The 13,010-nt window shown below is 51.3% G+C and overlaps 1 protein-coding gene across 3 annotated transcripts in view; it reads right to left on the bottom strand.

The window, feature by feature from the left end:
- Positions 1–13,010, bottom strand: part of CAPZB (capping actin protein of muscle Z-line subunit beta) — a 130,908-nt gene that overhangs the window by 40,194 nt on the left and 77,704 nt on the right. For all 3 annotated transcript variants that reach the window (XM_074377295.1, XM_010957447.3, XM_010957448.3), the window contains exon 3: positions 1,521–1,642. In XM_074377295.1, coding sequence (XP_074233396.1) covers positions 1,521–1,642 — 122 coding nt within the window. The remainder of the gene's footprint in view (positions 1–1,520; positions 1,643–13,010) is intronic.

Below are 13,010 nucleotides of genomic sequence, written 5' to 3'. Positions count from 1 at the left end.
TAAAACTTACCTCACATTTGACTACTTCTCCCCAATTCCACTCTAGTCTCCAGTCTGGATCAGGCCAAAATCTATTCTTTCCCTAATAACCATCTGAAGCTAGGAAAGGGACGTGATTATAAAACAGTTGTCTTGTCTCTTTTAAAAAGTCACTATTAATTGAATCTTTGTAACTCACTCCAAGTTCTACACTGTTCAGCACTTCACACATGCTATTTCTTTTAACCCAAGTGCCCTGTACTAAGTCCTATTACCCTCATCCTGGCCTGGAAGGCCTCCCTGCCGGGCTGACTCTGACCAGCTCATCCTCACCCAGGGCCGTTAACGCCGGAACACTGTCCTCCTGGATGAGTGTGGGGACTGAACTTCTTTATCCTCAAATTTCATTTCAAACTTGGCCACCAGCGTCAGAGCCTTCCCTGTCTCTGCATCCCACCGCTCCCTCCCCTGGTCCTTTGTTATTTCTTCATCCATTCTTTACCATCCACACTGTTTATGCACTTGCTAACTGCCAGGGTCCTTGACTTGGATACAAGCGGCACCGCAGAGTGACTTAGAACAGTGCCTGCCACACCGAGCACCTGCTCACAGAGATGTGTAATTAGCATTCTGTTGAAAGAACGAATACTATCATTTCCATTTCATACATGAGGAAACTAAAGATCAGAGACAATAAGCAATTTGTCAAAGTTCCCGTCTGCTACAGGGGGCAGTGCTGACTCCAGCTATGTTTTCCTGCTTTCCTTTCTCAGGCCCACCCCCTCCCCACAAAGAGAATGAGGCTGAAGCTGTAAGACTCTGCCCAGGTTCTGTGGCCTCTACATAAACCTGAAGTAGACTGTGCTCTTCCTCCATCTCCAAGGCACCAACTACAGCCAACGACCACAGGAATACTAGACTGGTTAAGGGATTCCCAATCTTTTTTAATAGGAAGAACTCCTAGACACCCTCAGAGACCTAACTCTGACATCCTCTCCTTCGGGAGGTCTTCCTGGAGTTAACCTCAGCCTTTCCTAGCTGAATAAGCCTAGCCCCGGCTGCATGAGTCATGTCTGCTCTAGACCAGTGATGCCCCAGGGCAGGGACAAATGTCAGCTCAGGTATTCACAGCCCTGGTGTTGATGGAAAGAGAAAGGGAGGGGCGGTGTGTCTGACAGCTCCATCCGCATGCCCTCAACCACGCAGGCCCTCCCTGTGCTCGGATCCCACCAGGTGTGCACCCTGTACCCTCCCCTTTGCAGGACTTGATGCAATTGTAACGAAGCAGCTCACTGGTTTTGAACAACATCCTCCTCCCATTAGACTGTAAGCTCCACCAGGGCAAGGACTTTGGTTCACTGGAGGCACTCCATAAACATCTGCTGGTCGACAGGATGGAAGGGGTATGAGGGAGGGAGGAAGGACGAGCAGAAGGACAAACAGAAAAAGGGCTTATAGGCTGTCAAAGCTCAGTGGTCCTTGGGCTGCTGGCAGAGGTACTGAGTGGCCTGAGGTACGGTGTGCCTGGGGCAGGAGCTCACCTATAGGAGTCCCCATCTCTGTTGTAGTCACACAAAAGATAATCCTTTCCCACCACCTTGTCTCTGGCGATTTTCAGTGGCTGGTCAACAGAAGACAGGAGATCCTCACATAGACTGGGGACCTGGCAGAAAGAGAGGAAAAGGCAGAACAGGGGTTAAAATAACACATCAAACCCAGGTCGGCCAACGGCAACTGGAGCCACACCATGGTCAGCGTATTGAACATCTGGCCCTTGGTACCCTGCCAGGATTATGGGCTTGTTCCTTTCTTTTCCACATGTTTCTGACACCAACTGTGTCCCTCTGTAAAGAAACTTGTTCTTAAATTACAGGGGAGCGTGATTTCCAATACAGCCTTCCTTCCAAACTGCGCGCAGCTTTAATTACCTGGCTGCCGGGGTGGTCTAGCACATTTAAGTACATATGTGCTTGGTGTTGGTCTCTGGTGGGCAAAGTACAAGCTGAAGTCCTGAGAAGGTAAACATCTGAAATACACAGGAACCCAAAGAACCGGGGAAGAATAACCCACCCGAGCGGGAGGACTCGCACAGGCTCCTGTGCTGGGTGGTTTCCAGCGCTTTCCAGGCCCCCGGCCGAGCACTACCAGGTCGCCTTGTGGAGTCTGCCCTACCTGCTGCAAAGGTAGCGCCCCCAGCGCTCCCAGCACCCCCAGCGCCGAGCTCCAGTTCTCAGGTTGACCCTGAGCCCCTGGCTGAGGCGGCGGCCCGGGGGGTGCGGCAGGCAGGGCTGAATCCCCGGGCAAACGCTGCTGAATCTGACACACAGCCCTGCTAGTAACTAGGCCCCTGGCCTCCTGCTCCCAACTCAAACATCAATTTCCACCAAAATATTCCAGGAAGGGATGGCAGTGCTCTCAGGAATGGATTCTTTCAGGCTTGAGTCACTTCCATGCTATATTTTCAATGTGCTGACTTATTCGTTTCATGGGCCTGGGTTTACGAAGGCCCCACCATATCGTTTACCAGACAAGTGGCTGCCAACTGCACCAATAACCCTTCCAAATGGAAAAGTTAAGTCATGTGGCAGAGACACCCAGAAGGGCAGCTCCGCAGAGGGGCTGACAGCTACAGCAGTGTCTGTGCCTCCAGAAGGCCCACACCGCCAGCAGGAGGACATGGCTGGGGAGCACCGCCACCTCAGACACTACCCAGCCTCCGTGGGCTTTCTCGAGTCATCTCTGCCGACCATGAGGCTTCAGAACTCAGCCTGGAAGGCACTGTCTGACACAACTGTAAGATGGTTCCCCTGCCTTGTGGCTCACATAAATGCTGGCCTCATGGACACGATCAGTTTCTCATACAGGGAGCAGCACCAGCCCCCCAGAAATGCACACACCATTAACCCCACAAGGTGCTTATTTCAGAATTCCTCCTTCTTGATGCAACAATCACCTGTGTACCCACCTCCTCAGACAAACAAAAAAAAAACCATACAAATAAAAATGGGGCTATTTACAATTAGTTTTGGTGATGAGAGTATCACCCCCTCCCATTTCCAAGGGGCTGCTGTGGCTCATGCACTATGCTAGGCCCTTTGTATGGGCACATTGTCTACTTAAAGCTCACACGCATCTCATGAAGTAGTTACGTATTGTCCCCACTTTACAGATTACAGAACTGAAACCCAGAGCCACTAAGTTACCCACGGTCCTCACAAGAGGCAAGCAGTAGAGACAGAAATCTGCCCCTCGAACCGCCGGAACTCCAGTTTGGTAGACAGCTAAGAAGACTGTGCACGCCAAAGGCACACACTGGTGGCACAGACCCCACCCTCCCACCCCCACCCCTGCTCAGCTATGGACAGCCACAGACCCCTTCACCTGGAAAAAAGTCCAGACCAGCGCAGGGAAGATTTTAACAGCTTCCACCGAAGGCAGCTGGGATTTGAAGTAGTCTTGCTCTCCTGTCATTGGCCAAGTGAATGGCCCTGGGTGATATGCCTGCCTGTCACGTTACAGCCCTTCCTTGGCATCTCCATTCTGTTGGACTGCTACCTTGGCTTACCTGTTGGGCCCTGACTTTTGCCTAGAACCTCATTCAAACTTGTAGAGGCCCTGACACTATTGGCCTAATTTATCCTGGATTATAGAAAAGACCAAGCCAACAGGCTCTGAAGTTAGACTTCCTCATTCCACTACTTACTGGCCTTCTGGAAGGGCAAGTCCCTTTACTTCTCTGTCAAGACTCACATCCACACCTGTAAAGTGGGGATAATGAAACCAAGCCAGGTGGGGAGTCCATGAGCTGGTGCACTCAGGACGTGTGCATGATAGCAACCGACACGCCGATGCTCCTATTCCCGGTACACCGTCTGCGCCTTGTCATTCTCAGGCAGCAGCTCCAGCCTAGATGGCACCCGAATCCACTGTACAGCCTCAGGCACTGGCTGCAAATGGACCACTGAGAGTCCAGTTCTTCTTAATCCCAGTTCTGTCCGGAGCCGGCCATGTGGCCCCTTTCCCACTAGTGTGTTGCTGGAACTAAGCCCCCGCATAGGAAGGCTTACAGGATAATGGGATTTGGTAAAAAACGGGCTTGACTTCACTCCTAACCAAGAGGTTAATCCATGGATCAAAAGCATTTCAGTAATTTCTTCCCAGCAGTTATCCTAACTGAAATTTTTGTATTGGTTTCTTTTCTGTCTCTCTCACTGGAACACAGATTGGACCAGGGCAAGGACTTCAGTCCTCTTGGTGGCTGTACTCTGTACCCAGGGCAGTGCCTGATACAGCAGGTGGTTGGCACATTAGGGAGGGAGCGGTTTCACAATAGGGAGCCTCCCAAATGCCAATCAGCTTTATCTTTAAATTAACAAACTGGTGTGCAGCAAGAATCTTCATCGAAAGTTTGTAGTCAAGAACTAAACTTTGATGGACACTAATGACCATTTCACCGTGGTTCCAACCAGGCAACCCCAAATATGAACCGTGATGTGGTGGAAGAGCACCAGAGAGCTGGAGTTTTAGTGAAAGTCCTGGCAGCTGTGTTACTACGTGACCTCCAGGGGCACAACCCTAAAGCTGGACTGGGGACTGAGACCTGGGCTCGGGTCCCTGCTCGACTGTTCACTAGCCACATGGGCATGGGCTTGGCCTGAGGTGGTTCGTCTGTCAAACAGTCGGTGAGCTCCATCAGAGACAGACTGCTGCTGGGCTGTGGTAAGAGTCTTACTGCTTCAGGGAAAATAAGCCAGGTAAAGAAAGACTGTAATTGAAATGACATTAAGTCCTTCATATGTTTGAACGTATTCGTCCTTTGAGAATGCCTTTTTTTTCCTCCAGTGTTAAGATGCCTGTAATTTTATGAAATGGTAAGTTTTGCTTTTGTTTAAAAGGTTCATAACCCAATGACTTACTCCTCTTCTGTCTTAAATATTTCTGGCCTGTGAAATCAAAAAATGTGGCAGCCACTTTTCTAGAAACTGGGATCCAGCCCTCCCTGCCTGTCCAAGTGGATCAGGGTTATTTTCAAGGTCAGCATAAAGGACCAGGAGGGACTCTACTCCTCCCACTTTGTAACTCATGTCTTTCAAAGCAGACAAAGCAGATGAGGGCAACAGTGCAAAGGGTCGATGGGTGGTACAAGCTGTCATCAACAGCCACCCCTGTCGCCTGCCTGCCCGCCCAACCTCCTCTCCTACTGTTCTGGTCACAGGCCCCTCATTCCATAAAGCTTGAGCCAGGCTGAGCTCCACTCTGCCATCACCATCACCATTACCAATGAGAGGGCCTATGCAGGGAAAAGTTCTCTCTGGGTGAACTGGGGGGATATGTGGCCCACCTTCTTTCTGCCAGGGAAGCTGGGTTGGGGGGAGGGTCCTGGGCTGCAGCAGGCACTGAGCCTCTGAGCACAGCAGTGCCACGGTGATAGCACCTGAGCGCCCAGAAGCAGCTGCCCTTGAAGATCTGTGCCTGGACTTCTCTAAATCTACGGCCAGGTACTAACCAACCTCAGGCAAACACAATTCTAAACTGTAACTCCCCAAACTATGGCCACGCACAGAAAAACACAGAGAGCTCCTGAACGAGGAGTGCCCCGCCTACCATGAAAAGCACCTGGCACGTGACGTGGCGGATGATTCTTCACCCAAGCACGTGCCATTTTCACTTTTTGGATAAACTCTCAAGTGGGGCCACATCTTCGTATTCCACTTACCTCCATCAGTCCTGTGTCTTTGATCAACGATAACATGCTCTGTGGGAATGATCGTGCTGTCGTCATGGGGAAGGAGAAGTGAGGACTACACGGTGTGCCCGCAGACCTGCGCCAGAGCAGCCACCTGAGGGTGCGGTGCTCATGATCTGGCGCCACCCGTTTCGTCGTACCCCCACCCCACCCCGCCCACCACTTCTGCCTAAACCCTCTCAAACCGCCACACTGCCCCACACGCTGCTTCTGGGACGTGTGGGTTTGCACATGCATTCTTCCACTCAACAATCCTCCCCACTTAGGGTTGCTGAGTAAAATAATGCATCGGCCAGTTAAATTTTTATTTCAGATACATAATGAATATGACTTTGCTAGAAGTGTGTCTCCAATGTTACACAGGACATATATTTTTTTGCTAAATCTGGCAACCTACCCTCATACTCTTTAAATCCTACCATCCTTCAGGGTCCAGCCCAAACTCCAACTTCTCTGGAATTCCTGCAGGAACACTCATGTCACCTGAACCCCAAATGCTTTGGGGATGGCTGTCCTAACACTGCCATTGGCCCTCATTTTACTTCTTCCTCGATACTTAACATTCTTTATCGAGCGCTGACTCTGCCGACAGAGGCAGGTCCTCTGGCCTCAGCCCAGCAGCACACGCACTGTGGTGGTGCTCCAGCATGTTTGCTGGCTTTCGTGGAAGTGGGTATTAATCCTGTGATCTGAGGTCACAGTATAGACCCAGAATAAAGGCAGTTTATCTCTGCAATCTAGTCAATTAGTTAATGACTCTCTCCCTACACTCATTCCAACCCTACCCCCACCTCCCAGCCGTGTCAAGTGCTCAGAACAGTGGAAGGAATCACATTAACTCTCATGGATCATGAGTCTGCACAGCAATTTAAATGAAAGGACAGGTCCAAACAAGGCCGGGAGTTCACTTCAGGGTGCGAGCGTCACTGGCTCGGCCAACGCCGGCGAGAACACGCGGTTGGTGCCGCCCGCCCAAGGGCCGGGTGGTTTCTGTCCAAACTGCCCATCTGAACTGCTTAACAGCCTTCGTAAGGAAAGTTCAGATAACACCAAAAGGTGTCAGACCGATCCAAGCTGTTGGGGGGATTTAAACCTAATTCTAAGTGACTTGGAATAATAAACAACGCCGCACTGGCCAACACAGTGTTCCCACCGTCGTTCTGGTGGTGAAGTTCAGGGCTCCATCGTCTCTCACTGCCACGACCTCCTCTGTGGCCACATCCCTTAAACCACCATGCTCTTCGCCACGGTACCCCCATCTGGCTCACGGGTGCCCACAGGGCCACAGGAAAGATGGGACAAAAGGGGAATAAAATGAACTAGGGCCGGGGGAGGGAAAAAACCCAGAAGGTAGAAGGCAGGAGGGAAGCTACCACGCCATGAGCCTCAGGTGGCAGCTCACTAAGTGCCTAAAGAGGAGGAGGATGACGAGCAGCAGCCGGCGCACCAGGTGCTGTCCTGTAAACTCCACCTCCACCGTCTCCTTCCGGCCTCCAGGCATACAGACACGGAGACCATCCCTATTTTAAAGAAGGGGAAACAGGGCCTTAGAGAAGTAACTGGCCCCAAGTCACTCAGCTACTAGGCAATGTCTAAGAAAAGACATGTGAGATATAGTAAATCTGGGTTAAAAAAAAAATACATCCACTCTCGCTATTGCCCAAAACTGAATACTTTTCTACTATCTGACCCAACAGCTGATCACATGAAAAGAGATACAAATCAGAAGTTTCCGGCCACAAGTGAGGTTTGTGTTTGGGCTGCCATATGGTTCTACTTTGCCTCTTCCCCTTCTCCATTAGTTATTAATGTTGAAAAAAATTGTTCAACCAGAAAAAGAAACTTGAGATGAACCCTTAAAAAAAAGCACAAAAGCCAGACCAGTTCAACTCCATGGATAATCTCATCCACGGTGCCCTCGTCTTTAAGAAGTGCGCCCTTGTATCTCGGTTCTTAAAAAAATGGCCAAGTGAACACATTCCGCCTTTTGATCTGCCCGCTGGCTGAGAGAGAAGAATCGAAAACAGACCCCGTTCACTGGGTTGCACACACAGATGAGTAATGTTGCTGAAATCGTGGCTGGGCAGAGTCCTGGCCGGCACCCCTCCCCGCAGACAGCAAGCATCAGGATACCAGAGCTCCCTCCCGGTGGCCAGCAGAGGTCTCTGCTTACAATCCATTCCTTTTCTTTTTCCCAAGGCCCCAGACTTTCCCCCTTTTTCCCTAATAAGAATAAAAAAGAAAACAGGGAGAGTATTTTACCGACACACACGCTAGTGTCAAAAACATAACCTACAGTGTGTTTTGGAAAACACCAACCTCAAAGTCAAACACAAGTTCAAATCCTTGGTCTGCCACTTCCTGGCTGAGTGTAACCTTCCTAAATCTCAGAACTGGGGGCTACACCACCTGCCTCAATAGATACCGAATGCCCACGCCAGACACGTGCTAGGCGCCACGGATTCAGTGGCAGACAAGATAGTATGTTCCAGCCACTGGAAACAGACAGGGCGCAGGGAGCCACCCCGAGAGTGGCCAGGGCTGTGAAGCAACCCTGACGGAGATGGAATGGGGGACTGAAGGGATTCAGTGGTCTGGGGTGGGCGGGCAGAGATGACATGTGGGGAAGGAGGAGAGACACTGGACTGTGAGGGAAGAGCCCACACGAAGGCTCTGCAGCAGGAGGCCCCCAGGTGAGTGTAAGGGAGAGAAGCATCTGTGGGCTAGAGTGGGACCAGGTGGGCCTGGAGAGGTGGACAGGGGCCAGTGGAGGTTGGAGTGGGACCTTAGCTAGGTGGCACAGTGGGTCACTCTGAATGTGATGGCAAGCCCTGGCACATTGCTTCTCATAAAAACTTTTAAAGCATCCCTCCCGCCTCATCCCCAGCCTCCCAGGTGTCCAGGACTCAAGGACCAATCCATGGAAGTGGGCCCGGGCAGCCTCCAGAGCCTACAGGAGATGAGAGACCCCAGCCCCACCCCGCTGCTCAGGGCAGAGGAAATACAAGTCCTCCCCACAACAGCCTGGTGGCAGCTTTGTCACAAGGACCTCAGTTTGTTGCCACCAGAAATGCTTTGGGCTCTGGAAGCACAGTCTCCATGTGAACTGATCTAACGCCTCTCTGAGTGCTCGCACTGGGGAACCTCCAAGCCAGTAAATTTGACTCGGATGGTTGACCTGAGTGAGCGGAGGGGGAGCGCAGGGCCCCACTCACCTCCAGGAACACCTGCTCACTCCTGGGAGGCCTCAAGGCATGTCACTTCAGGATCCAAATGTTATCGAGCGCCTCCCTGGAGGCAGGGCTCCTTGGCGATGACCCTCCCTCCCTACCGTGTGGACAAGGAAACCCAAGTGCAGGGAAGCTGCTCATTCAGTCCACGAGGCGTGGAGCAGAACTGGAATCTAAGTTCCAGGCTCTGACCCAGCAATTCCAAAGCACAGGCCCCACCAGGCCGACAAGGGGAGGGGCTCTCGCTCCCACCCCCCTCCTCCAGCTGGTCTCTGAGGAGAGGGGGTTAAGAAGGGAAGAGAACTGGAGGGACTCTAGGTCTGTACTCCCCTACTCCTGCACTGCAAGCAAGGACCCCACGCCACCACCCAGCACAGCCTGAACCCAGGGGTGCCAGCCCTCCTCCCGTTTCAGATCTGCCTCTCTTCTAATTAAGCTATCATTCCACTCTAAGAACAATATTCCTTAAGTACAAGTACAGACTGTACTTGAGGACTGTAAATTTTAAGATTTGCTTTTAAGGAGCTCATCATTAAATGTACATGTCAAGTATAAGAAGCAATCTCTCCACTTTAGGAACATCAAAACATGAGCGAACCGTGCCCTTCAGATCCAGGACGCGGGTCTGGGCACCAGAGCCAGCAGACGAGGACTCGCTCATGAAAGGCACATGCTGTCGGCTGGGGTCACGGCACTGAGGGGCTAACACACATGAAGCTGCCAGCAGGGCCAAGGTTAGGAAATCGTTTCTAATCGACACATTTTATTTTTCTTAGAAATCAATTTTTCAGGTACCACTGACAACAAAAAGCTTTCTCAAGAAACAATAAGCCCTCCTTCTCCCTTCCTTTTCTCGGGCAGGAGCCCCAAACCACCCCAGAGATAAGTAAGAAACAAAGCACACGTCCTGGGCTGGGTTTTGGCCATTCACACTCCAAAGCTTTGCCCTCTGGAAGCTCACGGCCTGGAATAAGAGGCCAGAAAGGTTTTCTAAAGGAAGGGTCAGGAAGGGGCAGAACAAAGAGAAGACAAATTGAAAGGAGAAATTAAAATCACTGTATGTGAGTCATCCAGGGGCACACACAAGGCCCCTGTTGTCCACGTGTAACCTTACGCTTCCCAGAAGGGGACAAACCAGGCACTTGGAGTCTAATTAAATTAACCATTCCCTGGCCAGGAGCGAACTCATCACGAATGTCTGCAGAGAGAAGCCAGGGTCTTTCTAAGTTACCCGCTCCTCTTCATTCAGGACTGGTCCCCGAGGGACAGGGCACAACACACAAGCACCTTCAAGAAGCTGGAGGCAGAGAACTCACTGGGTCTAAGTTACCTGCACTGGGTCCCGAGAGCTGCACATGGCCACCTAGCTGCAAAATCAGGAGTTGCCGCACATTGGGCAGATAATTTCCTCGGCCTGGAGAGCAGCAGACAGGAAGGCTCACCAACCCAGCCTCAGTCCCAGCCTCCCACCGCACTCCCACAGCTCCCACGAGGCCCTCATCTGCCTCTCCACCCAACACCCTGGACAGGCTCCCCACCAGGATTGTCTGTCCTTCTCCCAGGGCTACCCAGAGACCCCCAGTTATCCTTCAAGGCCCTCTTCTACGTATTCCCAAGGCTTCCTTAGCAGAGGCAATAACCCTCATTCATGAGCCCCCAGGCTATGCTCCTGCACACTGTACAAGACTCAGTCCCGGGCCTCACAGACTCAGGACGGGTGTCCTTCCTTAGGGCAGGGATGAGATGTCTGGACTGCCTCGGACCTAGCCTAATGCTGGCAGGGCTTCCTAAATGTCGGTGAGGTCATGGTGGATTGTGGAAAAGGAGGGCCACTCAGGCTGAGTTCTAATCTTCTGAAGCCCACATCTCCCTCAGTGGAAGCTCCCCTGACGTTCTTCAGTGCCCCAGAGACCGACTGGGGGCCAGCTGGGCGGGAGTGCGATGACCAGGGGCTCTGCGTCCCGGTGACCCAGGGCTTCCCAGGTCGGGTGGAGATTCAAGCTCCTGCACCCTCTTTGGGCTGTGGACCACCATCCTGCTAGGGCCAGTTGGGCTGGCCTTGCTCCTCACGCTCCACGCAGGCACCTCCCTGAAGCTGGTCCTACAGCCTTCCCCGTGCGAGGAAGGCAACCGTGGACAGAGAGCTGAGATCTCTTCCTAGATGGCCTGCGGTCCTGCTTTCTCAGTCTATGTGGTTAAAGCAATACTGCAGTCTCATAAACCACCTCAAATTTTTTTGGGAAAAGGACCAGGTATAAATATATAAGAACAAATTGTATATAAAGCGGTCTTTTTGTAAAGACAGTGTAATTTCATGGGCAGAACAGAGGGTCTTCACTCTCTATTTTAGTATTATAAAAGTGATGGTTCTAATGACAGCAAACATGTTTGTAAGTGCTTGCTATGCACGAGACACTCTTCTTTTTTTTTTTAATTTGTTTTGTCTAAACATTTCATTGAAGTATAATGTATGTATCACAATTGGACAACTTCCTGAATTTTCACAATGTGACATGCCCGTTTTGCCAGCAGACTCTCTCCTAAGCATGGAACACACATCCTCACTTTATCATCACGGCAACCCGGTACCAAGCAGTAGTACTACTGTTATCCTAACTTATGCCAAGGTATGATTATTTACAGATGAGGACACTGAGGCACAGGTAGGTTAAGTAACTTAGCTAAGGTCACAAAGTTAGAAGGTGGCAGAGCCAGAATTCAAGGAAACCCATTAATCCCACCCCAGAGTCAGAGCCCTCAACCAGCCAGCCGGTGCCACCTCTAGCATGTTGCTTGGCAGGTAACCCAGGAACAAAAATACTTCAGCCGTAAGAATCCTCAACTGAACGGCGGCAGAGGGAAGCAAAAGCAGGCTTCGCATGATGAGGTCCGTGTGAGCTTCTCTCCTACAGACCAGGGAAGCAGGAAGGTCTAATCCCAAGGGAACAGAAAACTCAGTCCGTTTCCTCATCACTGGGAGCACAGGCCTGGCCTCAGGATCTATAAAACGTGTGTATAAAACCGCCACGTTTAAACCTCCCTTAGAGTCATGGATGGGCTACACCATGGAGCATGTGAAGGAAGATTCTGGCAGGGACTCTCTGACGAGGGCACGTGCCACCTGAACAAGAAGCGGCCACCAGCCAGGGTAATGCCAGTGCCGCTGGCCTGGGAGGGTCCTTGGGACTGGTGTTCTTCCGTGTCACACTGGAGGGGACACTCCAGGGAAATTATGGGTGTTTGGCTGAGCGGTAAAGGGACAAGCTGTGGCGGAACAAGGAATAAAAGCCAGGGGACAGCTCAGGAAGTATTTCTAATTTGAAACCCCACCAAACACCCTGAAGCACAAAAAGGTTTCCCCAGGTTCCAAGGTGAGGAAGATGTGCAGGGTCAGGACGAGTAGGTGGAGCACGGCCTGCTGAGGCCTTAACGATAAGCGGGCTGATGCCACGCTGGGTCCACCTCACCCAGGGCTCCTGCGAGCCACCCAGGAGGCCAACGACCCCATGAAACAGAAGCAGAGGCTCAGAGCTACACAACCACTGAGTCACATGCCAGAGCCCTGGCTCTTTCCACCACATACTCGCTCCAAACTCTCAAGACCACAAACTTCTAAATTCCGACAGTCCAACGGTCTACCAAGATTCCAGTGATACTGCTGGTTCGAGTGGAATTGTTTGTGCTGTGTCTGTCTGTCTTTAAGGGTGGAGGGGCCAACACGGATGTGCCACGTTACGTGAGGCATACCCAGAACAAGTCGGTGGCTTTTTTTCCTCCCTTAGTACAAAAATCATCTTGGCTGGCCTCAATGTTTCACACTGGATTCCTTCCATTGGATGAGTGTCTCATCAAGGTTTTGTTTTAATTTCACTGAGTCACCCAGAGAAAATGACCACGCACAGACTAAGAAAAATCTGTAATTCTTCATTCTGGAGAAGCAGTCAGCCCTATTTAGGAGCAACGAATGTGTCCCCTTCGTTTGCTGTGTCTTCCAGGATCAAGAGCTCCTCTGTTTCTCCACTGTGGCTCATTAGGAAGTAAAATTCAAATCCTCC

This window comes from Camelus bactrianus, chromosome 13, assembly GCF_048773025.1.
Source record: "Camelus bactrianus isolate YW-2024 breed Bactrian camel chromosome 13, ASM4877302v1, whole genome shotgun sequence".
Lineage (NCBI taxonomy): Eukaryota > Metazoa > Chordata > Mammalia > Artiodactyla > Camelidae > Camelus > Camelus bactrianus.
The sequence above is the reverse complement of the archived record's forward strand: the minus strand, read 5'-3'. Positions and strand labels throughout refer to the sequence as shown.